We start from the raw sequence: 27548 nt of genomic DNA, 5'->3' as shown, positions 1-27548 counted from the left end.
AACTTCACCTGCAAGAGAAAAGAAATAAGCAAAAGTTTTGTCAGGAAACCGTCTGCTCGCACCAAATCATGCAGCACGCTGCTCCCTTTCCTCTCTCTTGGTGGGTAGACTGGCCGTGTTCACGGCTTATTTAGCTTGCTAAGAGCAATCTGTTTTGGTTCCGCCTTCTTATGTCACTGCTGTGGCACAGTTGCCCGACAGCGGCTTCAGTCTCCAGCGTCACTGTGTGTTTACTTCTGTAAAGTTTGCTGTTAGTTCCTGTTCGGCTCCTCTGTGTGTGTGAAACTGACCGGTTTGTCGGTAGAATAAAGTTAATGCTGAAAATGTCTCGCGTTAGAATTTCCTGTGCAGCTCAGCGAAAGAAGGAAACTTAAATTCACTTGTTTTGTTTTGTTTTTATTGTCAAACACTCACCACCAATATGTACATTTACATTTAAACATAAAATAAGACACACGATTGAGAGACATGTCTCAGTACGGTAGGTAGACTAAACAGTTAAAGGCCAATTAGAAACCTTTTTGTACACGATGTAGAAAACCTCTCATCACAGCATGATATTGCTTTGCTAAAAGAACATTTTGCTTGTCAGGACACGCTGTTGATGCCTAAAACTTGATAATTCCACAACAGCAAAGGCCCGTTTTCGTCTGAAATTGGACAAGAAGTGAATGTTGCAGCTTATCGGGAACGCCAGGCAGCGCGAGAAATAGAAAAATCAACAAGCTTTTTAAGGTTAAAGCTGCTTCAGCTTGCTCCACGGACATTGTTACGTCAGACAAAGCTGAAACATTTAGTTTGTTAGGTGAGAAAGAGCCTCGTTTAACACACCGTGAAGTGTGGAAACTATAAAGTCATTGTTTAATTTACTCAATGTGAGAAGAATTAAATCACATTCTGTAAAATGTGACTTAATATCAACAAGGCCTTAAATTAGAAATTCAAACAGTGTTTTTTTTAATTAAGTAAGTGACGATATACAGACTGCTGTGACATCTTTCTATAATGTAAAAGCCTGATGACACAAAACACATTATTGTCCCGGTAAAAACACCCTGGACACCCTGTTCCTCTACAGCCTGACAACGTGCACAGTACTGGCCAAATGTTAAAGAAAGATTTCTTAACTCAACACCTGTAAGATTGAGAATCCTGAGGAATAAATGTCTAAAAGCACCGATGTTGGCGTTTAGCACTGTCAAACTGGACTTCAGTCACTCAGAAGTGTCGGTTTTCATGGTCTGGAGGTGTTTTCTGGAGGTGTGAGGAAGGAGGAGGCAGTGATGATGCCCTGAGACCCAAAGGCTTCGTAAAAAACAAACTTAAGATGCGTCTTTAAGTGTGAAGCAGTGTCGTTAATGTAATATGCAGCATTATAGATGCTAAGGGTTCGTTAGTGGGTGCATGCTTAGTTTTTGCTGGTGCGTGTAGCAATATTGCACTAAAACGTCTTTGAATTAATGGTATGAATTAGAAGAAATGTTCTTTTCTATTATTTATACACCCACAAAAAGCTCAAAAGGTTATTTGAGCATAATTAGGAAGAAGCTACAAAAATATTTTCACTGTATGACACCAAGAAAGGTCTAGAAACTGTTCTCACGCAGGCATTCACATGTGTCGGAGTAGGGATTAAGTGTGGTGGTGGTTTTTTCTGGTCTCAGCAAGGCTGCTTTTTCTTCCTGTTCGATGACTTTTACGGTGTCTGCTTTTCGGTTGCTGTTTCGGGGCTTTAACCAACTCTTCACATCCGTCGAAACACATCTACAATGGCGCTAAAGCACGGAATACTGTCGTCTTAATTAAGGCCATTAAGAAAAGTGTTACCAGCACGTACAGGTAAATATAAAGTACAGGTCTCACATCCACCATCTGCAGTTTAAAGAGTAAAAAATAATAATAAAACCAGATGAAAATGTTAGAAAAAAGAAAAATTAACATGTTAAAGCTAAGAAATTATATAAGAAAAAAATCACAATTACAAAAAGGAGATATAACACAATTAAAGTCACTTTTAAAACAAAGACAAATGTTGAATTCAACAAGATGAAATGATCTTAAACAGATTTTCTGCTTTGACAATCAAAAAATCCAGCTTTGGTGTGTTGAATGAGACAAAATTAACAATGAAAAACAAAAAGAAGTGTTTGCTCAGTTAGAGTCTCTTTGATTATAAAAAAACATCCTTAAAAAAACGTCTCAGGTGCAGTTGTACAGATGTGGACAGAGTAAAGCTGCTGCTCATGGCTAAATGTGTCTGATGTTGCGTGGATTGAAGAGCTGGAAGGTGCTAACCTTATTGCACTTTTGATTGGCCCCAGACTCAAACTGTCTTTTATTACTTCAACACTTACATTTGGCAAAGAAAATTACTGATTGATATGAAACTTGAGCCAGAAAACTAAGGCGGGGATCAGTAAACAGAACTGTGAATGGTGTTTGTGCACGCCCACGTGCATGTTTGTGGTGGGAATTTAAAAAGAAACTTCAGCAGTCGCCGTCCTTCGACAAAGGAGACGTGGCCTCCTTCATCTCCTCCCCGTCCTCTCCGCTCCCGCTGCTGCCGCCGCCTACAGCTGGATAAACAACCATGCACATCTTCTGGCCCACGTACGTCATCTTATCTGCGAGAGGAGAGCAGCAAAGAGTTTGAGAGGACAGCGAAAACCACCAGGTTCCATTATTACTGATTGTCAGGATGTGTTACAACACACATCTGGAGTAAAATGCTTTGAATCTGGTCAGTAAGGGTCGGTAATTTCCTCGTAGAACATCAGAGGAACTAAACCCGACAATAAGCTGCCTGATGTGGGACAAGCAGAGCAAGCTGGAGGCAGCCGAGACGCAGCCTGGGTCATGTTAGCAGGAGACACCAACACAGGCTAACTTCTCCTCACCTGCACAAGCTTCTCATTTCAGATATAGACGATATACAGACTGCTGTGACATCTTTCTATAATGTAAAAGCCTGATGACACAAAACACATTATTGTCCCGGTAAAAACACCCCGTTCCTCTACAGCCTGACAACGTGCACAGTACTGGCCAAATGTTAAAGAAAGATTTGTTAACTCAACACCTGTAAGATTGAGAATCCTGAGGAATAAATGTCTAAAAGCACCGATGTTGGCGTTTAGCACTGTCAAACTGGACTTCAGTCACTCAGAAGTGTCGGTTTTCATGGTCTGGAGGTGTTTTCTGGAGGTGTGAGGAAGGAGGAGGCAGTGATGATGCCCTGAGACCCAAAGGCTTCGTAAAAAACAAACTTAAGATGCGTCTTTAAGTGTGAAGCAGTGTCGTTAATGTAATATGCAGCATTATAGATGCTAAGGGTTCGTTAGTGGGTGCATGCTTAGTTTTTGCTGGTGCGTGTAGCAATATTGCACTAAAACGTCTTTGAATTAATGGTATGAATTAGAAGAAATGTTCTTTTCTATTATTTATACACCCACAAAAAGCTCAAAAAAGTTATTTGAGCATAATTAGGAAGAAGCTACAAAAATATTTTCACTGTATGACACCAAGAAAGGTCTAGAAACTGTTCTCACGCAGGCATTCACATGTGTCGGAGTAGGGATTAAGTGTGGTGGTGGTTTTTTCTGGTCTCAGCAAGGCTGCTTTTTCTTCCTGTTCGATGACTTTTACGGTGTCTGCTTTTCGGTTGCTGTTTCGGGGCTTTAACCAACTCCAAAAGATTTGTTAACTCAACACCTGTAAGATTGAGAATCCTGAGGAATAAATGTCTAAAAGCACCGATGTTGACGTTTAGCACTGTCAAACTGGACTTCAGTCACTCAGAAGTGTCGGTTTTCATGGTCTGGAGGTGTTTTCTGGAGGTGTGAGGAAGGAGGAGGCAGTGATGATGCCCTGAGACCCAAAGGCTTCGTAAAAAACAAACTTAAGATGCGTCTTTAAGTGTGACAATAAGCTGCCTGATGTGGGACAAGCAGAGCAAGCTGGAGGCAGCCGAGACGCAGCCTGGGTCATGTTAGCAGGAGACACCAACACAGGCTAACTTCTCCTCACCTGCACAAGCTTCTCATTTCATGGCGGTGTGGCCAGATTAGCCCAAAGGTGTTAAGTCATACCTAAGCCATTTTGAGGCTATTACAAACACTTTGAACAGTACAATTTGAGAGTTTTTCGGGGGATGAATAACTGCTGGAATGTAATAACAAGATAGCTTAGATCCCAGCTCGTATCAGACAATGGAATAAAGCAGGTTTAGATAAATGTTGGACAACACGTTGGAAATCACACATATTTTGTAGTCCAGCCCAAATGAAAGAAATACTGGCAGGTTGTATTTGATGCTCTTATATAAGTTTTACAGTACTTTTACTTTGTCTCCTCTCAGAACGTGTTGAATCCTAATTGAATTGTTATGAATCCTAATAAAAGTGGCCATCAAATGAATTACAATCAGATGGTCAAAACCTGAACCCCCATCATCTAATGTCTGGGTCCAAAAAGTTTTCCTGATGTCAAATCATTGCTCTACTGAGATAAAGAGAAACGATGTGCCTGTTCTGAGCTTACTTACCAACAAAGGTATTAATGCACTGGGGCTTGTTGTCCCAGTAGACCCCCAGGAAATAGACGGGGACACCGGTCAGCATGATGGCGAGGCCGATGCCGCACACCACGGGCTCCGAGTAAAGGGAGAAGATGAGCAGGAAGGCCCAGAATAGGAGGTAAATAACTGGCCATACCAGACTGACCTGGAAGAGAGGAAAAAACTGTAAAAAAAAGCAACAGAAAAGCACACGAGATGCCAATAATATGAAATTACTTTTATCTTTTTATCTTTAGATATCTGATAAAATTGTAATCATGCTTCCATGTGAACACATGAACAAGAACACTTGTTGGTGCCAATTTAGACAAAAAAAAACCCAAATACCACACAAACATTTAGTATAATTCGTGTAAGATCACATGTCATACAGTTATCAAAGTGTAAAACATACAACATGCCAGTGTAAAATGACCAAAAACACACAAAAACATCACGTGAACACACCTTGATTGGCCGGTGCATGTCGGGCTGTTTAATCCGCAGGACGATCTGCCCGGCAACAGTGACTCCGTAGAAGAGGTAGTTGATGAATCCCACGTAGTTGATGAGGGTGTACATGTCACTGGTGCACAGCATCAGCAGGGTGGACAGGCACTGAGAAATAAGAGAGGGACAGTAGTTTCTAGTTGCCTGCAGCTGCGGCTTCTTCCTTTTCGTTCGTTTGTTTCTGGGTTTGAGCAGGACTCACCGTGAAGAGCAGAGCAGGGATGGGAGTGCAACGTTTTACATGAATCATGGCCAGCAGACTGGGGAGGTGGCCCTCTCTGGCTCCAGCAAAGAACAATCTGCAAAGGATCCAGACAACACAGAAAGACAAAAATTTACATTTGACTGGAATGAAATGGAGAATTTATTAGCACAAACATGCATGTGCACAACTTAAAGGCTTGAAACAGCTGTGTCATACGGTGAAAGCCACAAACTGGCTTTTCTTCCAGTAAATATGTCACTCCTCACTGTCTACTGTGCCGAGCCTTCTTTACACATGCTTTAAGGAACATTTTAAAGGTGGAATTTAGGTTTTCGGGCGGTAATTTGACGACATGTTCGTGTTTAATCATTATAGAGCTGCTCCGTGTATGTTTTTGCTTCAAGTTGTGCATGTCTCTTACCCACGTGTTGCAAGACTAACCGTGAAGAGGTGAAGAGGGAACCGTTGACTCCCCCGAAGGTGGAGAGAGCCACAGAGATGGGCATGATCCACGCCATGACTCCCAGCAGCTTTTCACCAAAGGTCTGGGTGGAGAGATGGGAGAATTAGGGTTAGGTGTTGGATGTAAGGGTGGTACAACGGGCACTGATGTTCGGACTCGTGCATCAACCATCATGGACCACAAGAGGGCGACAGTTGAATGAGGTCACAGGACTCACCACGGCAACAGCGTTTGAAGCGAGCAGCTCCGTTGGACTCATGGCTGTGACGTAGGCGATGTTGGCGAAGACGTAAACGAAGGTCACAAGAGGGATAGAGATGAAGATGGCACGAGGAAGGTTCCTGGAGACGATAAAACACGCTTTTTAGTGCACAGAAGAAGAGAAAAGCTAAAGAAAATAAATGTAAGGAGGGAATTAAACTGGGAATTAAGACCGTTATCTTACAGGGGAGATAATAATGGACAAAGAGTTGATTGTAAACTCAGAGTTGGATGAAAATCAAAGGGATTTCCTTTGAAAATAACATTACAGTGAGAATTCTCCCGTGCTGAACTCGGGTTTTGTCAAAAAGGATCAAGGATTAAAATGGGAAGCCTTGTCGGAATGTGACTGCTAATCACCGAATAGCAACAAGCGTCTTTAAAATCAGCCATTTTCCTGTGGTGACTAGAACTGAGCAAAGGCAGGCCTCTGACAGCACACCAAATAGATATTAGGAGGTACAGAACAGGCAGAGTAAAGGGTCTTACACGTAGGGATCCACCAGCTCCTCTGTGACGTAGTTGAGAAAGTTCCAGCCCCCGTAGGCGAAGGAGCCTTGCAGAAAAGCTAAGGCTATCAAACCCACATCATACTCCTGGAAGGGCTCAAAGGCATTGGCAGGCTCCAACCAGTAGTACTCTCCTACAGGCGGGGGGGCAGATCATGCAAAAGAGGAGGCAACATCTTTAATTCACAGCTGCAGTTTCATAGAATTTTCTTATGTAACCCTGAGGCAAACTCAACCTCTTCTTTATTTATTGCTTAAATTCATATGAGCTACACCAGTCAACTGCCACTGATCATTCATCACTGGTTACATAAGCTTCCCTTCCTGGGGGGGGTGAACGGGTTTTTCATTGAAGTCCGGGCTTGTTGTGAGGAACTCCAGCTGAAAACCATCAGCTAATGAAATCAGTGTGCAAAATAAATAGTATAAAGCATGGTGGTTAATCCCCGTAAAGCGTGATGCTCATGTCTGTTTGGGGTAAAACTCTAATGCAAACTACCCTCCTATACGGCCTGAAATCTCCCGTCAAATCATCCACTGACCTCTCCATCATCGTCAAAAACTTCAAACAGTCATGTGCAAATTGTTGTTTCAGGGGCCCACTTTCTGTGCCCCCTATAATAACTGGTGCTCAGCCATGTTTGCACTGTACACCCCCACCGTCGTGCTGATGCTAGCAATGTGAGTTTTAACCTAAAGGGCCCCAGCAACTCGCCGACCTCTGCGGCAGCCGCCCTGTGTCTCTACTGTCCCCAATCAGGAGGACGTTCCCACTGAGAGCGAATGTGTGTCTGAGATTTTGCTTTTCTCACACACACACAGTGGCGTGCAACATGCTGGGGATGGATGCATTCTTGGAAACGCAGACGGCGGCGGTACGCTTACCCTTACAGATCTGCACGATGCCCATAATGATGATGAGGGCCAGGGCCAGCAGCTTGCCGGCGGTAAAGATGTCCTGCACTCTGGTGGCCCACCTCACACTGGAGCAATTCACCCATGTCAGCAGCACTAAATGGAGAAAAAAGTAACACATCAAAATATAGATTAGCCGTTTATTTGACTGTTTCTGCCTAAATGGCTTAATAGTCGGTAAAATCCTCTGATTCCACGCTGTCTGACATGACCTGATGCATATTTCGGCACCAATTGGGGCAGTTTGCAGCTGAGTGTGAATCAGCTGGGATGAGGATTATTACTTCTAAGATCGTGGTTTTCAGTTGGAAATGGGTGGATTCACCACTCCAGGTTTGGTGTGTGTCACCAGTAGAAAGAAATCCTCTGATTCCACGCTGTCTGACATGACCTGATGCATATTTCGTACTACATCGCCATGCTTCTCTCAGTTTGAATGGATAGATAAGTTTATCCTGCTTATCTAATTTAATATCTTTCAAAAGAACTAAACCTGACATTTTAATAATTTTTAAAGTGAGTTTTAACTGTTTTAACAAGGTGGGAAACTGTGCTGTTTATGAGTCAGAAACGTGCAAACCTACACCGCTCAACATCGTATGTAGTAGATTATATGCAATAAAACCGGTTGTTGTAACTGATAAACTTTTATTCTTAAGATGCCGTCAGGTCAATGAATGACAGCAGATTAAAAGCTGGACATTTGAACGCAGCACGGCAGTAAACCCTCATACCTGCAGCTCTTAATTAGTCTCCGGAAGTGCTGGAGATACTTTATATTGGAGATTATTAGACATGAAATAGGACATATTTGTTGAATTTTGGATGATACTCTTTGATCTTAGAGTTTGTAGAGTAGCTGCTGCTGAGTTGATTTTATGGGACAAGATACAAAGACACCAAACTAATGAAGCTCGTGTAACAATTAGCAGGGATTTTTTAAAAAAAAGAAAAGAAAGTGTTTGAAAAAGCTTTACGACTCACTTCAGCTCGAGGATGACATAAGACATAGCACACAAAATCCAAAGGATTTGAACTGTACTGTCGAGTACAGCAGGCCACCGGGTTCAGGACAATAGGGTGCCATTAAACGAGAGGCCAGGGGGATTAGGTTCGTCACATTAAGTAACTCTGAGCTGCCACCACAGGGAGCAAAGACAGATGCACGAGGGCAGACATGCATGCATCTGCACTCATAGGAACACACCGTGTGGTGGATGCAAAAGAGCAGAGAGGCACACGGTGGGGTTTGCACTCTGGGCATGTTAAAAGTTCTGGGACTGAGGCCGTCTTTTTCACACCCACATAAAAGTGCTGCGTTTAAAGGTAATCGAAATGCTGCATACGCAGACTAGCCCATGATTTATGCTTTCTATGCCAACGCGCACACAGACAGGCGCGTTGAACTGGATTCTCAGAATAAAACACACCTTAAACCTCTTAATAACAGAGTTGTTGATTTTTTGCCACCGCAGAGGATGCCCTGCTCCCTTTCTTCTGGGATTTTGTGCACGGCTCTCTCTTTGTTCAGCACATTGAGTTTACATGTAATGAAATGTGCTGAATAAACAACTCAAAGCCACTTTTCTTTGTTAGCTGACAATCTGAGGATAAAAACCCGAGGATACGCTCTATAAATCGTGGAGCTGTGTGAAAGTTGAGTGTGACTGTGAGCTTCCTGGAAAGCACAATCCAGCTATGACTTCTGCTTTCTGTACCAAGAGTCTCACCCCAAAGTGAATTTTTAAAATGGCACAGGTTAAAAAACTCTGTGTACTCCAGGATGAGCTCACCAGCAACGGGTGGCAACTGATTTAACCTTTACTGAGTCTGCTCATGGCCTGTATGTAAACAGTTAAAGTCATTCCCTGCAAACGGTTACAAAATGTCCTGCAAAGCTCCAATTTTAGGAAATCCCAGATCTGCCAAAGGCAAGCACAGATAAAGACATACAGTACAGGCCGGCCCTCTAAACAAGCTTGACATCATAGTTTAGAGGAAACTGTTAACCTCTCACCCACTTTTGCTCTGAAAAACAACAGCAGACAAACAGGAAAAAAATCAGCTTCTTCTGCTGACAGCTCACTGGTAACATGTGTCCTGTCAGCCAAAAAGAGAAAGTGTAAGCAAACCAGTTGGGCTGTAAAATGTCAGCAGGCTGTTCTGTCCTAAACAAAGCACAAATAGATGGGGCAAGAAAGCCAGGTGAATGTAGGTCAGTGAGCCAGAAATGCAGAACAAAGTGTTCAAACAGAGCCTGCTTCTACCAAAGCTGCTCTGCCCTCCTTACTACTGACAGAGAGCTTGTTTTCTGTGTGAAATTTCAACTAGACTGACCTAAAACTCGAGTATGAGGCTGGAATTGTGGGGAAAAGTATAATCTGCTTGAAACGGGTGCTGACAGTGTCAATAAGGGGAAATCTCGGATATTCTGCAAATGCACTGACATGCAATCTGAAATAATTGTCTTCGTTGTTTTACTAAAGTACTTTTTTTGTACCACTGTCAGAACAGATATTAAAGCTGAGAGTTTAGCAAAGTATGTTTAGATGCTATTGGAAGATGTATAGGAGTTTGTCCGAGCGGTCTTTGTGCGTTTTGTGGATTTGCTGCAGGTTTATGGCTGTTTTTCTTGTGGTAACCTGTGGGAGGTGCTTCAGGATAATGTTGCTGTGGACCATTCGGTCCCTCTACAACCAGAGCGAGAGCTGGGTTCACATTTCCGGTGCGTGTTGGACTCTGCAAAGGTTTCCATTTCGGTGACTCGGGATTTGATGAGGCCCACTTGGCTTCATTGAGTGGAGATTTCAAGCTGGCACCAATTGGGGCAGTTTGCAGCTGAGTGTGAATCCGCTGGGATGAGGATTATTACTTCTAAGGTCATGGTTTTCAGTTGGAAATGGGTGGATTCACCACTCCAGGTTTGGTGTGTGTCACCAGTAGAAAGGAGTAGAAAGGAGCAGGAAAGTTACAGCCAGATTGGGGCCATGTCTGCAGACGATGTGGACACTGCACCCTGCATCTGTTCTGGTGAATAAGAGCTGAGTTAGAAAGCGAAGCTGTCAATTTACCAGCTTCAGCTATGGTCCCAAAACATGGGAAGTGACCGAAAGAATGAGCGGTGGAACTGAGCTTCTCCTGAAGGGTGGCTGCGGCCTCACCCTTAAGGATGAATTGCTGCTCCTTTGCATTTAAAGGAGCCAGCTGAGGTGGTTCCAGCATCTGGTCAGGATGCCTCCTGAATGCCTCCCAGTGGAGGTGTTTTGGACATGTCCCACCAGGAGGAGGCCGAAGGGCAGAGATTGTTTCTCTCAGCTGGGTTGGGAAGGACATGTTGTCCTCTTGGAAGAGCCGGAGGAGGTGGCGGGGAGAAGAGGGTCAGATGATGATCTGACCATTTCAAATTTAATCTATTAGCCTGTTTGACTAATCTGCATGGCAAGCTTGGGCCATGGTGGATAATGTAAGATCGATGCAGTGGACAGTAATGCAGACATTTCTCTTGCTTCTACCTTTACATGTAAAAGACATCAGGATAGCGTTAGCTTCTTGTATGCTAATCCTGGGAGCTTTTTCAAACTGCCACCTTTAAGATCCCAGTTTAAGCAGAAGACAATCGCAAGACTCCTGAAATTAGCTGCTTTTTGCTACAGTGCATCTCTTAGTTTGCAGAGTTTAAATATGTTGTTCAGGCTGTTGAAAATGAAGGTTTCCATATTTTTAGGCTAATCGGGGCAGCCAGCTGAGTTTACAGCCCATTTTATTTTTACAGGAAAAAGAAATCTTAAAACTAAGCTCATAAAGGTGACTTCAGTTTTACTTTAATAATTGAGAGACATTTGAAATCTGAGCAGTGCTACTGTGAATATGGCAGCTCCAGTTTTCTGTGAATTCTTCTCCCCGAACCTTCGGAGCAACATGCCAGAGCCAGTTCACTTGCAAAAATCCATAATTATTAAAGAAAGGAGAAAGTGCTGAGCATGGATTTAAATGAATATTTACACTCATTATTCCCCCACAAATCTTATAAGAGCAGCAGGAGTTGGACCAGTGTTTATGGAACACTTTTGGAAAACAGGATGTGTGTCAGATCGAGCTATTAACAGGGAGCTTTTCGGTAATAAACACGCCTACATGCAACACACACACACTCTTCTACAGTGTCAGTGCCTGTCTTTTTGTGTCTGAAGGCTGCCTGCAGTATTTAACCTGTTCGTGTGAACTGTTGAGGGCTTCAAACTGTCATGTCAGCGCCAGCGCATTCATCACTCACTGCTACAATCCAGAGTTCCTGGTTTTTATCTTTCTGAGGCTGTATCTCTTTAAGATGACAGCCAAAGGAAGGTTTAAATAATGCCACACCTTCCTAAATATAAACTAGGGCAGAAAAGTGGGACAAACGCGGTAAATGAAGCGACAATTCAGAAACCTGCAAAGCAAAAGCCGATGCAGTGTTTCAGTCTTGTTCAGTGTGTCCAGCAGGATTTGTCAGCTGTTTTGTAACCGTGGTTATGAAGCTGTCTCAACAAGTGCATTCAAAAAGAGTTTTACCTTACTTTAATTACTTCGGCATGATCTAAACTCACTCAGCTTCTGCCAAGAGATATCATCTAACTTTTGTGCTAAAAACATTTAAATTAAGGGCATAAATGCCTTTATATTCTGAAAAACTGGATTGGTGTCTCTTCAAAAGTTAAGCTCTCACTACACAGTTAAAAATATCAACAGTAACTCATTTACTATGTTTAAAGTAAGTTTAAAAAATTCAGATTTGCTGTATACTATATATAATACTTTAAGAAGAATGAATTAATGATAATTAATTACTATAGCTCTGTTAGCTCATAGCTGCTGTTATGTGGCTACTTGCAGCTATAGGAGAGCTAACAGAGGGATTTCTACACAGGCACTCTACTGGGACCACTTCATCCACACGCCCCCCTGCAGCACAGCTCATTCACTCCGGTAAGAACGTCCATCTTACTCAAAGTCGTCGTCCACGTTGTCAAAATCTGATAAATATCCTGCCATGTTGCACAAAACTATCAGCAGCAAACTCTGTGTGAAGTTAGCCGACTGTCACAGAGCACGGAGTAAATAAACTGTGCTGCAGGGGGGCGTGTGGATGAAGTGGTCCCAGTAGAGTGCCTGTGTAGAAATCCCTCCGTTAGCTCTCCTTTAGCTGCAAGTAGCCACATAACAGCAGCTATGAGCTAACAGAGCTATGAGCTAACAGAACTATAGCACACGTTCATTCATTCATTCTTCTTAAAGTATTGGTGAAATAAAGACAGATAATGCCTTATTTAGAGCCGTTATATGGATCTCGAGGAATCTAAATATCTTCCGAAGGACGCCGACTTTCGCCAAACTGTTCTCAGTGAGTAGATGAACGTATTTCATGCCAGATATAAGGTTTAAAAATACCGGCGTTCCCCTTTAAATGAGCTTTTTTTGTGATACTCACAGAGACAGACGCCAGCCAGCAGCCGCAAGCCGTTCTCTGGCGGGAAGCAGGTGGGGAACAAAGGCTGGAGGACGTAGTTGGAGAAAGTCAGTGCAATCACAGCCTGGTTGGTCGGGTAGATGACCAACACGGCAATCCACAGCCGCAGGAACCTAAAGCAAAAGAAGGAAAATATCACGGTTTACAGAGAGATTTATTTCTGGCACATATGTGTGCTCTAATTTGGCCTCTGGTAAAAGTAATGCCAATCCGCTGCCATTTAACCATGACAGGACTTTAAAAGTCACTTTTAATACACTATCAGATAACTGCTTGGGTTAAGTTAGGGATCACTGAATCATTCGTGAAGCAGAAACCACATGTTCAGTAAATGTGTCTGAAGAAGTCATCTTAGATTCAAGGAAATCATTGTTTCTTTTCTACAAATTCGGTATTTAAGAGGTGAAAAACACGAAAAAGCCCATAGAAAACTGTTAAAGGAGTGGACATGAATAGAAAGAATTAAAATAAATGATTATTTCTTACAGCAATGGGAACAAAACAAACAGGGGGCAACCAGTGCTGTAACACACTGACATTCCTGGTGTTGACCCACTTTGATGTTCACTTACAGGCAGCTGAGACTTCCTCCCATTTCCCCTGATTTTACTCTCACTTGTTCAATCAAACAACGGTAGTTTAAACCAGAAGAAACCAGTAAAACCTCTGCTTATTCTTTCTGTACCTGACTAACTTTTTGAAGACATGATCTTTAACATAGGAATGCATACAAGTGAAATCAGGAAGGTCAAACTGACACAATTTACTGTTGTAAAGACAGACCAGAGTCGTCTGTCCAGCTCAACAGCTGATGCTCAAGGGTGATAAGCGAGAAAAGACTGAATATTGACTTAATTAGAGTACGCACATAAGATAAGAACAAAAAAGGCAGCAAAACAAAGGAAACAAACACTGATTTGTCCGAGCGACAACCTGACAGCGCACGTTATAGGACACAAGTAGACCTGCACATGGCAGTTTGTCATGAAATTCTTTGAAAGATTACGAGCATTAGTCCTGGAAGAAAGTCATTTATGTGTCATCTGTTTGGAGCTCACAGCTACGGCTCAGAGTAGAATTATCCTCACCTATAGTTCAGGTACCTGTAAACCATAAGAAGCTAATCCTTCACTGGCAGTTGCCTTGAACTTAAGAAAAAGATTCACAAATGATGCTCGACTTGTACTTTCTACAGTGTTTTATTAGACCAAAAACACCAAATTAAGGGTTTTAATTTCATAGTTAAATAGTTATTAATAGTTATTAATAATATCCCGACTTGGATATTCGACTTCTTGTCGGTGTGTTCTTTAATTTTTCCAGTTTGAAGTCGACTTTCTAAATTCCTACTTGTCTTGAATGCAGCAGCTCGTCTGAGATCGCCATCACATGCGTTGGCCTCCCGCAGTGAAGCTATTAGTTTTCTGTGGTCTGTTTTTTACTTTGATTTTAGCTTTCTTGGTTTCTTTCCCTTCTTCTTCCCATCAGTTTATCTCCTGCACCTTCATTGTCTTGCTTCCTGGACCAACTCCTTGTTTGTAATCATCTCCCTCGGTATAAATTCTCCAGGTTTTCCTTCGTTCAGGGTCAGATCCTCGTCTCCACCATCTTATTTGGTCATTACTCCACGTTCAGCTCTTGGTCTTGGATTTTTGTTTGGTTTTATTAAAGCTTCCTATTCCTGTCCTTGTCAGGTTCCCGCCTGTTTGGTCCTGCATTTAGGCCCCAAACCTCCACCCAACAAGCCTCATGACAGATTTTTACTCCTTTACCAACCACCAGCTGTTTGTTACGGGGTCAAAACGTCACTATCTGGGTGCAGTATTCTCCCAACCTGGGCTGGTTCAACCCATGACTTGTAGAAGAGGGTAGAGCAGCAACTCCATATGATTGAAGTGTATCCAACAGAAATTAAAGTATTTGAGAATAAATCTGCCTCTCAGTTAACTATGAAGAAGTATGAGCTAATATTAGCTCTCAGGCTACGTAGTTTACACTCTCTCATGCTTCCAGGGTCACTGAGTATTGATATTGTGTCTAAATTCACATTTGCATGGTACAGGAAAGCGATATGACCGAAGAGAAGGATGGAGTCGAGTCAATTGGCTTAGTTTACCCCTTACAAACCAGATGTAGAACAAGGTTTAAAAGGGAGCTATGGTCTGTATCCCTGTGGTATTTTATAAAAGTAAGTCAAGGATATTTCATTAAGACATCAAGAAATTGTGTCAAAAAGGGTCATAATATGTCTCCTTTAAGATATATAACATTACATTTCTCTTAAATCTCTTTGGAGATTATATCAACAAATAAATCCTGTGAGAGTTTACTTTGACTTTCTAAAGGACCTGAAAGCATCTTTAACAGCTTCCCAGGAGATAAAACCTGACCTGTTAACCATTTTCCCATTTTTCATATTCCATCTGAGCTAATTTTACACCAACATTTTCTTCAACCTGTTGCATCTAACTGTCTGTGCATTGGACGCTAACTGTGCTACATAACCCTCATCGGTCTGAAATAACAATGTCCCTTTGTACTTGAAACACTATCCGTTCATGCATGTACACTTCTGCGAGCTCAACTTTGCCCAACCGCTGCGACATTACTGTAATTGATCTATAAGAACACTCAAACACAGCTTCAACCCTCCACTCCCCCATATACAAACACATACACACATGGGGACAAAAGCAGCAGTACAACAAAAATATAAACAGCCATTGAACATGGTTTATTTATGCTAGTCAGAGGGCACAGGGAAGCACTTCAAACTGAGCATCTGGAGCCACAAACTACAAAGTCTTCAGAGGTAAAACTTTGCTGATGTGTATTGATAGCTGCTCTACAAAGAGACCAAAACAGTCTTAGGCTGTTATGTCTGGTTAAATTCCTCTCCCAAAATATCCTGATAATATGTATCCTTGTGATAGTTGAAAAAAACAATGCTCTAACCTGTGTTTACAGTCTGAGCAAAGACGCACTGCGTGTGAAATCTATGCTAACAATCGATATTGTCTCGCAAGGAATTTTACTTTGCGTGGTTCCCAAGCTTTCAGTGTAAGAATTATAACCTTAAAGCGGGACATATATGGACGAATGGAAAGCTGGGCTGTGAGTCAACAACAGGGAAAAATCCCTATGGCAGTGTTTCAATCATTTGATGTTTAATTATCTGACTTCTGCTGTAAACCATGAGCTCAAGAAATCTTTATTTGGATCAATATGTCTGAACGACATCAGCTGGTTCAGCTTAAGAATTTTGAGGCTCGACTGAAGGTTTGACTTGTGGTTGAAAATATGTCTTTGAAAACAAGTAGCTTTAAAAAAATCAGCTGTTTATCCACGATAACTTTAATTACTGTGAAGGAAAAGGTCTCGACAGCCTTTTAACCCTTTACTGTCCCGTTCTACCGTGTCACTGAGCCCATTTTTCAGCATCTACTCTGTATCTTTTTGATAAAATGTGGAGGTTAAACCAACCTAAAACCATCTCTGATACTCATTTTTAGATATGAAATTATACATTAAGCCATAACTTTTTCAAATCTTGACACTTTTATCTCAAAGCTTCACCCCAACCATTTGCAAAAAGCTTTAATTTGGATTATTACTGCCCTAAGAGACAAAAAAAAGCAATTTTCCTCTACTTTTTCCCCATTAACATGACATTAACAGGTTAAGGCCATTAAAGGGGGCATATCTTCCTCCAATGCTAATGCCCTTTTGTGCAGTTTCTAATAAAAAAACAGAAATATTTATATAAATCTGAGCCACACCAAGATGAAACCTGCTCCTCCTTTTCCCATGACAGAATTTTGCGAAATGATTGCACATCTGTAATATCTCTAAATCATGTTCTGCAAAAGCTGTACTGAAGTTCAGCCGAACCACCACCAAAAGTCTGAGAAACATGCAACAAAATAAACAGAAAGCCTAGATTCAATCTAATCGCTTCCAACCAGAGGTGAAAGACTAAATGGGAGAACTCACCCAGCCAGTCCACCGAAGATGTCCTTCACATAGGAGTAGTCTCCTCCTGATTTGGGGATGGTGACGCCCAGCTCAGCGTAGCACAGCGCCCCGATGGCGGTGATGATGCCCGTGATGATCCAGACGATCAGGGCCACGCCCACCGAGCTCGCATTCTCCATCACTCCCTTCGGACTGACGAAGATACCTGAGCCGATAATGTTACCTGGAGGAAGGGAGGGAGAGGTTCAGCTTTCGGTGGGGATTAGTAAGTAGTAAGAATGCTCTGACTGTCACACACCCAACAGTTTGTGACGCTTGCCTCAGCTTGAAAAGATTCAAACAAACTTGAATTTACCAGATAAGGGATAGAAAATGTGATTTTAAGTTGAGTAAATGGGAAGGATCGGATCTGCAGGCTTATAAATCTGAACGTACATTATCCAGACGTCCAAATCTGCTTTGATTTGTTTGTTTGTGAACATCATGAAGTTCAGCCGACTAACTCATGAAGTTTGCACTTCATTCCCACTTAAATCGAGTCTTTTTAATGGATAATTGACAGGTAAAAGGATCGTTGCCAGCTAAGACGCAGAAGAAGTGTAGAAAGCTTAGCACAAAGACAGAAGCAGCTAATCTAACTTTATATAAAGTTCTGCAAAAGTATTACAACAAACAAACTTAGCCACATATTGGCAGCATATTGGCAGGTTTTTGGGTTGCTCTGTACTTGATTATAGACTTTGAAAGAAGTGTTAGGGGAGGCAAGGCAACTATAAACCATGCAGATACAAGTTTTGAATCAATGTAAATGTTTATATCTAATTTTGCTACCATTCAATGTTACTTTTAGGTTATTCTGTGACTTACATGTGTGTTCTGGCCTTTTTTTTAACCTCATATTGTTTATTTTGTGTCCCAAATGTCAAATTATTCATTTATTCTTTCTCATTTGGACTCATTTAGGTAATTTTGTGTCTCATGTGGATCATTTTGCATCTCTTCATGCTTTTTTGGGGCCATTTTGGTCCTTTTGTATCAGTCTGAGAATCATTTTAAAGACAAATTTAAATTTTTGTATCTCTTCATCACTGGTTTAGTTCTCATTTTGGTTAATTTGGCTCTCACTCATGTTTTTCCATTAACTGATGCCACTTTCTCTGGCATTCAGGTAAATTTGCATTTATTTTTAGGTCCTCATTGTGGTCATTTTGTATCTTTTTTTGCTAATTTTGTGTCTCATTTTAATGGTCTGTGTCTGATTTTTGTCAGATATGTTGCTCACTAATCTGTCCATGATTAATTTCTATAAGTTATTAATAAGAATAGTTAAAGAAATGATTAGCAATTAGCTATTGCTCACTTGTAGATGGTTATTGTGGGAATTCAGTTAATAGGATTTTGAGCAGCCAGACACAAATTCAACAGGAAACAATGAATGAGCAAAGCTAAAAGACGGAGACGGTGCCAAAAGAAAAAAAGAAGTAAAATGCTGACTTAGCATGTCTATGAGGAGATGGAGCAAGACAGAGAGCAGGGTGAATGAGTGCATAGAGGAAGGAGGAATCAAAGGTGGATGCAGAGGGGGGAGAATAATGTCCTGACACACTCGATGAGCATCAGAAAACAGTTTACACAAGATCTGAAAGATGGAGGGGCGGATGTCTGTGTTCAAACGCGAAAGAATTGCCTCCTCTGATGCGGCAGAGGTCCGAGGTCAGCCCAGCCATGTTCAGGGTTGACTACAGTGCGCTTGAACGGTTAAAAAGGCGCCAGGGTCAAAGGTTGCAGGTTTGAATCATAACAGCTGGATTATAGGCTTAGTGGCACTTCACAGTACAAAAGTCAAAGGTTTGAATGATACCGTCTCATTGTTCCTGCAGATTCACTCGAACTGAGTGTCTGGATTGTCTTTAGCTTCTTTTACTACCAATAAAGTGCCGGAGACATCCAGCTACAGTGTGTGTCAGTAAGACAAAGTCCAAAAGTCTGCCGCTCTCAGCTTCTCAGATCGATGACTTTCTTGATTTGCTTCAGTTTTATATTGGAAAATTTAAATATTTGGTGGATTTTCAATGCAAAACGTGGAATTTAAAGATGTTGTGTTGGGCTTTAGATAATTCTGATGGGTTCTTCTCACTATTTTCTTTCAATTTTCCATACATCTAATTATTTTGAATGAGATAAATGATTATATACATATTTAAACAGTTATCTTGAAGAACATCTGCTACATCTGCTCTCTTGCTAAACTGGACACATGCAGTTTGTGAGGACAGCTGCTTGCTTATGTAAATCCAGTTGCAGGTAAAAGGTAGAGGACACAAACAAACCTCCCCTCTCCTGATTACATTGACATCTTTATGGCAGATGGGGTCTACAGGGCATGGCCTATGACTTCTGATGAAAAAGCACCTTACTCAGCATTAACATTCCTCCGTTGCGCTCTCTCTGATAAGCTTCTGCAACACAAATGTTTGGTAAAGTTTACAGGCACAGTTTAAAGGGAATGTGCTGCTTCTGGGTGTTTTTTTTTCTTTGTAAATGTCATCATGTGCGTGCGTAAGACTGCTGACTAATGAGAAATCTTCAGGTTTCCTGTTCTTGCAGTCGTTTTCACATCCTTTTGGTCTCTGGGATGTGACTCTTTGCTCTTTTAAAACCAGCTGCCGGCTGCTCTGGAGCTGGATCTCAGACCAGTTGAGCACAGCATCGATTTCAAGAAGCAGCGGATTGAAAAAACCAAAAGGTTTGTTTCCTTTGGTGACACGTGAGATGCGTCCTCTGACGTTTCCTCTTTTCACAGATTTCTGCTGGCCTAGTTTCACGTAGGATATTTTGATATCCTCTTTTGCTGTCGGACTGCTGTTTCACAAAGGAAGACACTCAGCTGCAGACTCGTGATCCTCTTTAACACCGATGTTTTCAGACCACAACATCCCAATCCTCAGCTTTCACCTATTTAATTTACATGCTTCTTCATGCTTCTTTAGACTGTGTTTTGGCTGGAATTTGCTAAATGCTCCATACTAGAAACTGAATGCATTCAGTCAGCAGCTGCAGACTATAAACACTGACGAGCATCTGTGTATTTGTTCAGCATTAGGGTTTAGCTTTCTTGTATTCTCCCCATCAGTAAGTCCCTGTTCAAACAGCCACCAAGCTGAGGCAACCTGCTGCTTGGCCCTCAACCAGAGCCCCACAGATGCTGCAGGTTTCTGCGCCTGTGCACATGCATGTGACCTAATATTGCACTGGTGAAATTCGTGAAGCAGAGGAAAAGAGGAAGCAAATAAAGATCATTACTAAAGGAAAGGGAGGATTTAGGCTTTACAGGCTGACTCAGTCTGAAAAGAGAAAAGGCTGTGATGTAAATAACTGAGCATTTATTTTAACAAGATTAAGTTTAAGAAGCATTTCCATTGATTTAAAAAATAAAAGAACACGTGTATTGGAGTACAAATCAGACTCAGGCGTCAAGCAAGCTAATAAAACAGCATTATCAGGGTGAGGCCGCCTTCCAAGTGGCCAAAAGTTAACTTGGGAGATTATCTATAATCCAAATGCATGGCTTTGCTCGTTCCTGGATTTATGCATGTGTAAGTGATAAAGCATGTTCTGTACAATAGGCCATAAAAGTGTTTGAACTTTGCGTGTTCGCTGAGAGGGGATCAGACGAGTCACCTGAGCTTACGTCTCTGTCGCACGTGACGGTGTGAGCTGAGCGAGCATGAATGAGTTACTGGTGAAGGACGAGAGCTCCGGCCAAGAACAGTCTGGTGACTACTCTGGACCTCTGAACGGCTGTAAAAATCCTCTAAGACGCACTGACTGGCTCCACACTGCCAATCTGTTCCTTTATCATCTGTAGTAGATTTTAAAATGATAGCTTAAAAGACTGAGTTATCTAAATGACCCAGCAAAGACACAGTGGGATTATAAGGAAAAGATGTCAACCTGCAGTTTTAAGGTTCTTCTTCTGCTTCTGCTCAGATCTTTAAGATCTTTTTTTTTAATTCTGGGACGATCATTGTCCTGGAAAAGTGTGAAAAGCGTCCGCTGGAGATGAATGCTTTTAAGCTTCTGCAGGAGAACTACGGCCCCTTTAGTACAATGTAAAATATATAGAGAATTACTAAGTTATGAGGGCGTGTAAAAGTTTAGACGCCCTCCTGGTAAACATTCCTCTCTCAGCACAGCTGTAGTAGAAGTAGTTCAGTGAGTAAGATTTGAAGTTGCATTATTATCCATTAGACTTTCTTTAGTTGAGAAATATGTAGCCGGGCAACCCCTGCACTGTAAAATGTGGAAACTCTAAACCTTTATGCATTTCTGCACCATCATGTAGGAAAAAGACTTTCAGTGGCCAGATACTCAGTGTCAAACACTTAGGAGACATGGAGGGTGGAAAGGATTACTTCTGTAGACATTAGAAGACGCTGAAAGTCTACTTGAGGACAAATGAGTGGGGAACCAGTCATTTGTACAGAAAACATGGTCATCGTACAATTTTTTAACCCTAATTGAGAAACCGCTTTGTTTTTCGGTGTGTAACACAACTGTTACATGTTCTGTTGTGAGATGAGGTTTTATTTGAGCTCTCACATAACTTCTACCAAGCTGTCAGACCTTAATCAGTTAGTTAGAACTGTGGCTTGTTCAGTCATCGTTTGGAAAAGACGGGATGAAGATATCCACTGATTCTTTAAACCTTTTCCCAACAATCAGCAGACATGGGCTCTTCTCCTTGTGGCTCCCTGTCGCTCTGAAAGTAAGACTAACTGATGCCTTTTAAACAAGACAAAGCTGAAAGATCAGAAAGATTCACCAGGAAATGTATTCCTAAGGTTGCTAGAAAGGTAAATTATGACCCCTGTTTGACTTCAAAGGACCCGAAAAGAGAGAAATCAAAAGAAAGCGAAAGAAAACCTTTTTCCGCCCCCTAACTAGAAAAATCTTCATCATAACTTTGCAAAATTAACACCCAAACAAGCCTGATGCATTTTGAAAAAACAGGTCGAACACTTCACAATAAGGCTCAGAAAATGCAAGAAACATATGAGGAACAAATGTTGAACTAACTGACAGTTAACCAGTAACTACAGATGGAAAATAATGATTAACCGATGCCAGCTAACCAACACATATTACTCGAAAGCACATAAAAACAAATGGCAATGGAAACTAAATGAGGAACTAGAGTATGATGCAACACTTTACTGCATAAAAAGAGCAGCTAATGAACAGGTAATCATGCAGTTATCAGCACATACTGAAGAATTAATGGCCCATTAATCTGAAGACAAGCATGCAAAGCAGAGCTAATGTACATGTGATATATATAGTTACTGAAGATGGGCAAAAGACATTAACTAATATCTAAATAACTCGTCATTAATGAGTCAGAACGCTCATAAAGAGGCGAGAATATATTAATTAACTAATCAACCAATTGATTAAGTAATACCGGAAATCCCAATCACTGCATAATCCTTCGTTAGGGAAGTACTTATTGATTAATAAATATCCCAGTCGTGCCTTATTTAATATTGAGCTGTATGTCACTAATCATTAGTTTGCCAGTTATTTCTCTTCGGTTATGAGTTTATCATTAATACTGGTTAACTATCAGTCAGTTCTTTATTTGTTCAGAAAGTGTTACCAGAAGAAGTCATGAGGACTGTTGAAATATGACAAAAGGACTGCAAAAAGGCTGGAAATACAAGATAAACTGTTGCTTTAATTCGAAGGTCGCCTCTCTTTTCATCTTTTTCTCACCCCATCCCCTCTCATCTGGCAAACCTCCCGGGAATACCCCATCGCCCTGCCTCCACTTTCCTCCCGTTACCACGGAAACGCACGAATGAGTCACCTCGTCCCCTTCTCGTCCAATGAAGAACAACCTGAGGACCACGGCACACTCTGTCTTGGACAAGCCGTGCCGTATCTCATCTCTGAGCTCGTATCGATCAGTGTGGCGTCTGATGGAGTTTTATTTTTACTTGTTTCGTCATCTGCTGCAGTTTCACCACCCTGCCTGGACTCTCTGCAGTATTACAGACTCTGTAATATAACCCACTGCACAGAGGGTCGTTTCTGCAATGTAACGTTTCATTAAAGAGAACGAAGAGGCTGGTAAGACGTTATGTGATCGTTTTAATCAACGGGAATAGTTTAGTATGAAAATACGCTATAAATAAGCCACTTCTTGATCAATATAATCACGCACAAGCCAAACAGAACTAAAGTGCATCTCAAAAGCACCTTTTTTAAAAAAAAGCAGTATTTTTCTATTGAAATCAACAAAGTGTCCTTCTATATATACCTTAAAATCAAACATGAGAGCAGCAGAGCAGCTTGAGACTGCCTACATGCTGACACCCTGCCATTTACAGCCATCTCACCGTGTCCAATTCACATCAGCCTACAAATAGCTCTGAATGGACTAATGCTGTCAGCATCAGAGCTGATTGGGGGTGACGACATCACCATTAATGGTTCCATAAATATGATGAAAGCCTCACTGATAGATAGGGCAGAGATCAGGAGGCTCTTCCATGTCAGACAGAGAAGTAGCTGACTTGGTTTCAAGGTTCTGTTAGAGCTAAATCGGTGTGAGTGCCCCTTTGGGATATTGTCACATGTGCATCAGGGCTGATACAACCGGATTTTTTAGTCCCTGCTGTTGTTTTTAACATAATATGTGAGTTTTAAAGCAGGAAGACGGTCGAGACGAGCTCAGTTTTGACCAGCTATGCCTGCCTTTTTAAATTACAGATGATTTCACCAGCTGTGTGTGAGAATCAGTGGCGTGCACAGACTTTTTGAAGGGCACGGGCGGATATAGGGCACATATAGCGCCTGGTATATCACTGTAGAGGGCACTTTAGCACACATTTTGGCTCCCAAGATGGCACTTTAGCACACGTTTTGGCTCCCAAGAAGACATTAGCACACGTTTTGGCTCCCAAGATGGCACTTTAGCACACGTTTTGGCTCCCAAGAGGGAACTTTAGCACACATTTTGGCTCCCAAGAGGGAACTTTAGCACACGTTTTGGCTCCCAAGAAGGCACTTTAGCACACGTTTTGGCTCCCAAGATGGCACTTTAGCACACGTTTTGGCTCCCAAGATGGCACTTTAGCACACGTTTTGGCTCCCAAGAGGGAACTTTGGCACACGTTTTGGCTCCCAAGAGGGAACTTTAGCACACGTTTTGGCTCCCAAGAAGGCACTTTAGCACACGTTTTGGCTCCCAAGAAAGCACTTTAGCACACATTTTGGCTCCCAAGAAGGCACTTTAGCACACGTTTTGGCTCCCAAGATGGCACTTTAGCACACGTTTTGGCTCCCAAGATGGCACTTTAGCACACGTTTTGGCTCCCAAGAGGGAACTTTGGCACACGTTTTGGCTCCCAAGAGGGAACTTTAGCACACGTTTTGGCTCCCAAGAAGGCACTTTAGCACACGTTTTGGCTCCCAAGAAAGCACTTTAGCACACATTTTGGCTCCCAAGAAGACACTTTAGCACACGTTTTGGCTCCCAAGAAGACACTTTAGCACACATTTTGGCTCCCAAGATGGCACTTTAGCACACGTTTTGGCTCCCAAGAGGGAACTTTAGCACACATTTTGGCTCCCAAGAAGACACTTTAGCACACGTTTTGGCTCCCAAGAAAGCACTTTAGCACACGTTTTGGCTCCCAAGAGGGAACTTTAGCACACATTTTGGCTCCCAAGAAGACATTAGCACACGTTTTGGCTCCCAAGAAGACACTTTAGCACACATTTTGGCTCCCAAGAAGACACTTTAGCACACATTTTGGCTCCCAAGAGGGAACTTTAGCACACATTTTGGCTCCCAAGAAGACACTTTAGCACACGTTTTGGCTCCCAAGAAAGCACTTTAGCACACGTTTTGGCTCCCAAGAGGGAACTTTAGCACACATTTTGGCTCCCAAGAAGACATTAGCACACGTTTTGGCTCCCAAGAAGACACTTTAGCACACATTTTGGCTCCCAAGAAGACACTTTAGCACACGTTTTGGCTCCTAAGAAGACATTTTAGCACACGTTTTGGCTCCCAAGAAAGCATTTTGGCTCCCAAGAAGACATTTTAGCACACATTTTGGCTCCTAAGAAGACACTTTAGCATTTTTCAACAATTGAGCCACAAGGGGGACGACGACACCACCCCCCAACCCCCCGTGCACGTCACTGGTGAGAATACAACATCCTAATCTTAGGATTCCCACATGATCATCAAAAACTTCACGTGACTGCGTTTGAACTGACTTTTATTGTACTGACTTTGTCTCACGCAGATGTATTGCAGGGAAAGTTAAACTAACAAAAGGAACAAAAGGAACAGTCACTCACCAACAATAATACCACAAGCGCTCACAAGTCCGATCTCCTTCTTGAGCGCAACTCCTCCCGAGTCCTCCTGACCGGCAGCATCCTTGGCAGAGCCCGCCGTGCTCGTCCGTTGTCTTGGACCGTCCGTCATGTTGATGGCTGGACTTGTGTTTTACTTTTACGAGCTTTTTCCCCTACTTCACGGCACCTGATGCCGGCCTGGAGCTCCGTGCGCAAAACCACTTAAACGTGCCGCACTAATGAGATGAGGAAGGCTGCTTGATGTTGCCTTGTCAGCAACCTTTGAGAATCACTGTGTTAATGAAATAACGGGATAAATCAACAAAAATAAACGGAATAATGCAGCAAACAAAGGCGCACGAGTGAAATATTTAGAAGCCTTGAGCAAAAGCAGTTCGGTGACACAGGTGATGGTGATTGGTGGCAAGTCCGTTTATCGAGCTGAAAAAAACATATTCCAATAGCAGTCCCTTAAAGAAATTAAATTAAATGTCTTTTTTCTTCTGGTCTGGCAAACATCAACAAAACAGTTCTTAAAATCATATGAAAAAGCTAATTTTCCTCGTTCCAGGTGTGAGGTGAGCGGACAAAAGCAGCCTCTCTGCGCGCAACCAAAAAACTGCTCCAGTATTGGACAAACAGCACATAAGTAAGGTCTTCCACTAAAACATCCGACCTGTGCGGAGCTAAGACACTAAAGCTGGTATTGGGTAGATATACATACTCACATTCATATGAGTACATTATAGCACCGCCCTATTTCTGCCTCACTAGCTTGTTTTTCCTCCTTTAGCCTCTCCAGGAACCTCCCATCTTTCTTTTTTTTTTATCTTTCAACCATCAGCTGTTCCTCCACCTTCCCTCAGCCTCAAACACACTAAACAAACCACTTTCCCAGCTCGTATGGATAAAGAAAAATAAATAAATTAAAGAGTTAAAATGTTACAGATCCCCACCGCGCGTCCGAGCTTTTGGTCCTCGTGCGCAGAGAATCCCAGTCATTCACACTTATTATTCAAGAGGCAGCAGAAGCCTGGGTCTAAAATTAGCCTTCTCCCTGAAACGTCACAACTCACTTTACATGCTCCATGCCTCAAAGACTTTGTGTCCTGTATCTTCACACCGCAGAGGATACAGACGGCAGCACTTCCCACAGTTTTGTCACAAAGTAAGTTGCTCCCTGATAAAAGGAGTCACATTATCTCTGTGTCTATGTGACATATAGCAACAATGAATGATTTTTCATCTTCAGCAACTCATTATTGTTGCTGTGTGGAACAAAGGTGTGGATCTTTAAAAACAGCTGTGCAAGTTTCTATCTCACTTCCCTAAAAAATGGGGGGAATTTCTCTCTTTTTTTCCTTTAAAAAGATCAGAGCACAGCTGAAGTTTGCAGTCCCTGGATTAAGGATTAATTGTTTTAGTAAAGAGTCAATGATCCTGTTATTGTCCATCACATTTTGCTTTAATAAAATCTCCTCTGATTTAATAGCTCACATTCAGCAGAGCAACCCCAGCTCTTCCTGAACCAGTGGTGACACACTATAGCTCGTGCAGAACAGAAGGCGCGAGCTGCATGACTACAGCGACTGAACCTGCACATCTGAGCAAGTCGAAACAACTGTCACCTGAATCCCCGCTCTGCATATTCGGATGTTAGAGTCACAGCAGAAGCTGCTGAGGTGAGCCGTATTCTGCCGGTCCGTCCTTACACGTGTTCCAAATCCAAATCCACCGGAAAATGTTTGGTCCTGCTGTGTACAAATGCACCGAACCAGTGAGGCAGAAAGGGGCACACCTTGTGCTGATGCCTGTCTCTCGCTGTACATACGCTAAGCCATTAGGAAAGAGCTCAGTCGGCCAGTTTGTTGACATTTTGCTGGCATACGGATCAGTTTTAAGACAGCAAGAACGCCCATGGTTGGTTGTTGTGGTTAATCAGGGGTCAAAACTTCCTGAAATGCTGTAAATGACTGCCACTGTGAACTGGTGTCACAGCTGTAGCTGCTTGATTGCTTAACTCTTTAGTTTACATTAAATGGCTTGTATGATATAGAACATATATACATATATCTCCTTCAAAGTAAACACAAGAAACTTGTGCTACAAAAGAAAATGGACCAGTGAATAATTCCCTATAATCCCATTATAGACCAGTGAGCAGTGCTGACCAACAAGTCATCAGGTGGGAACCTAATTATCTAATGATAATGGTGATTTTGTGACCTCAGGAATAAACCATCAAAAAGGATTCAGAAAAACTATATACATTA

The 27548-nt window shown here is 42.1% G+C and overlaps 1 protein-coding gene across 1 annotated transcript; it reads right to left on the bottom strand.

Moving 5' to 3' along the window:
• Positions 1 to 375: 375 nt before the first annotated feature.
• slc7a8a (solute carrier family 7 member 8a) lies at positions 376 to 26143 on the bottom strand. Its single transcript, XM_072376249.1, has 11 exons — positions 25276 to 26143; positions 16918 to 17122; positions 12886 to 13037; positions 7389 to 7514; positions 6484 to 6637; positions 5951 to 6074; positions 5712 to 5815; positions 5268 to 5364; positions 5024 to 5173; positions 4544 to 4721; positions 376 to 2624 (listed from the first exon to the last, which is right to left on the bottom strand). Exons 1-11 carry the CDS (start codon positions 25403 to 25405, stop codon positions 2488 to 2490), a joined length of 1557 nt encoding a protein of 518 aa, XP_072232350.1. The 5' UTR covers positions 25406 to 26143; the 3' UTR covers positions 376 to 2487.
• Positions 26144 to 27548: the final 1405 nt, after the last annotated feature.

This window comes from Leuresthes tenuis, unplaced genomic scaffold (assembly GCF_036924035.1).
Source record: "Leuresthes tenuis unplaced genomic scaffold, fLeuTen1.0.hap1 SCAF_22, whole genome shotgun sequence".
Classification (NCBI taxonomy): domain Eukaryota; kingdom Metazoa; phylum Chordata; class Actinopteri; order Atheriniformes; family Atherinopsidae; genus Leuresthes; species Leuresthes tenuis.
This window is presented reverse-complemented; position numbering and strand designations above follow the sequence as displayed.

Excerpts from the sequence above, each read along its gene's own strand:
- slc7a8a (XM_072376249.1), bottom strand. The coding sequence starts at position 25,405 with ATGACGGACGGTCCAAGACAACGGACGAGCACGGCGGGCTCTGCCAAG. Across the intron at positions 17,123-25,275 it reads CGCTTGTGGTATTATTGTTG|GTAACATTATCGGCTCAGGT; the intron begins GTGAGTGACTGT and ends CCCTTCCTCCAG. Across the intron at positions 5,174-5,267 it reads TCCCTGCTCTGCTCTTCACG|TGCCTGTCCACCCTGCTGAT; the intron begins GTGAGTCCTGCT and ends CTTATTTCTCAG.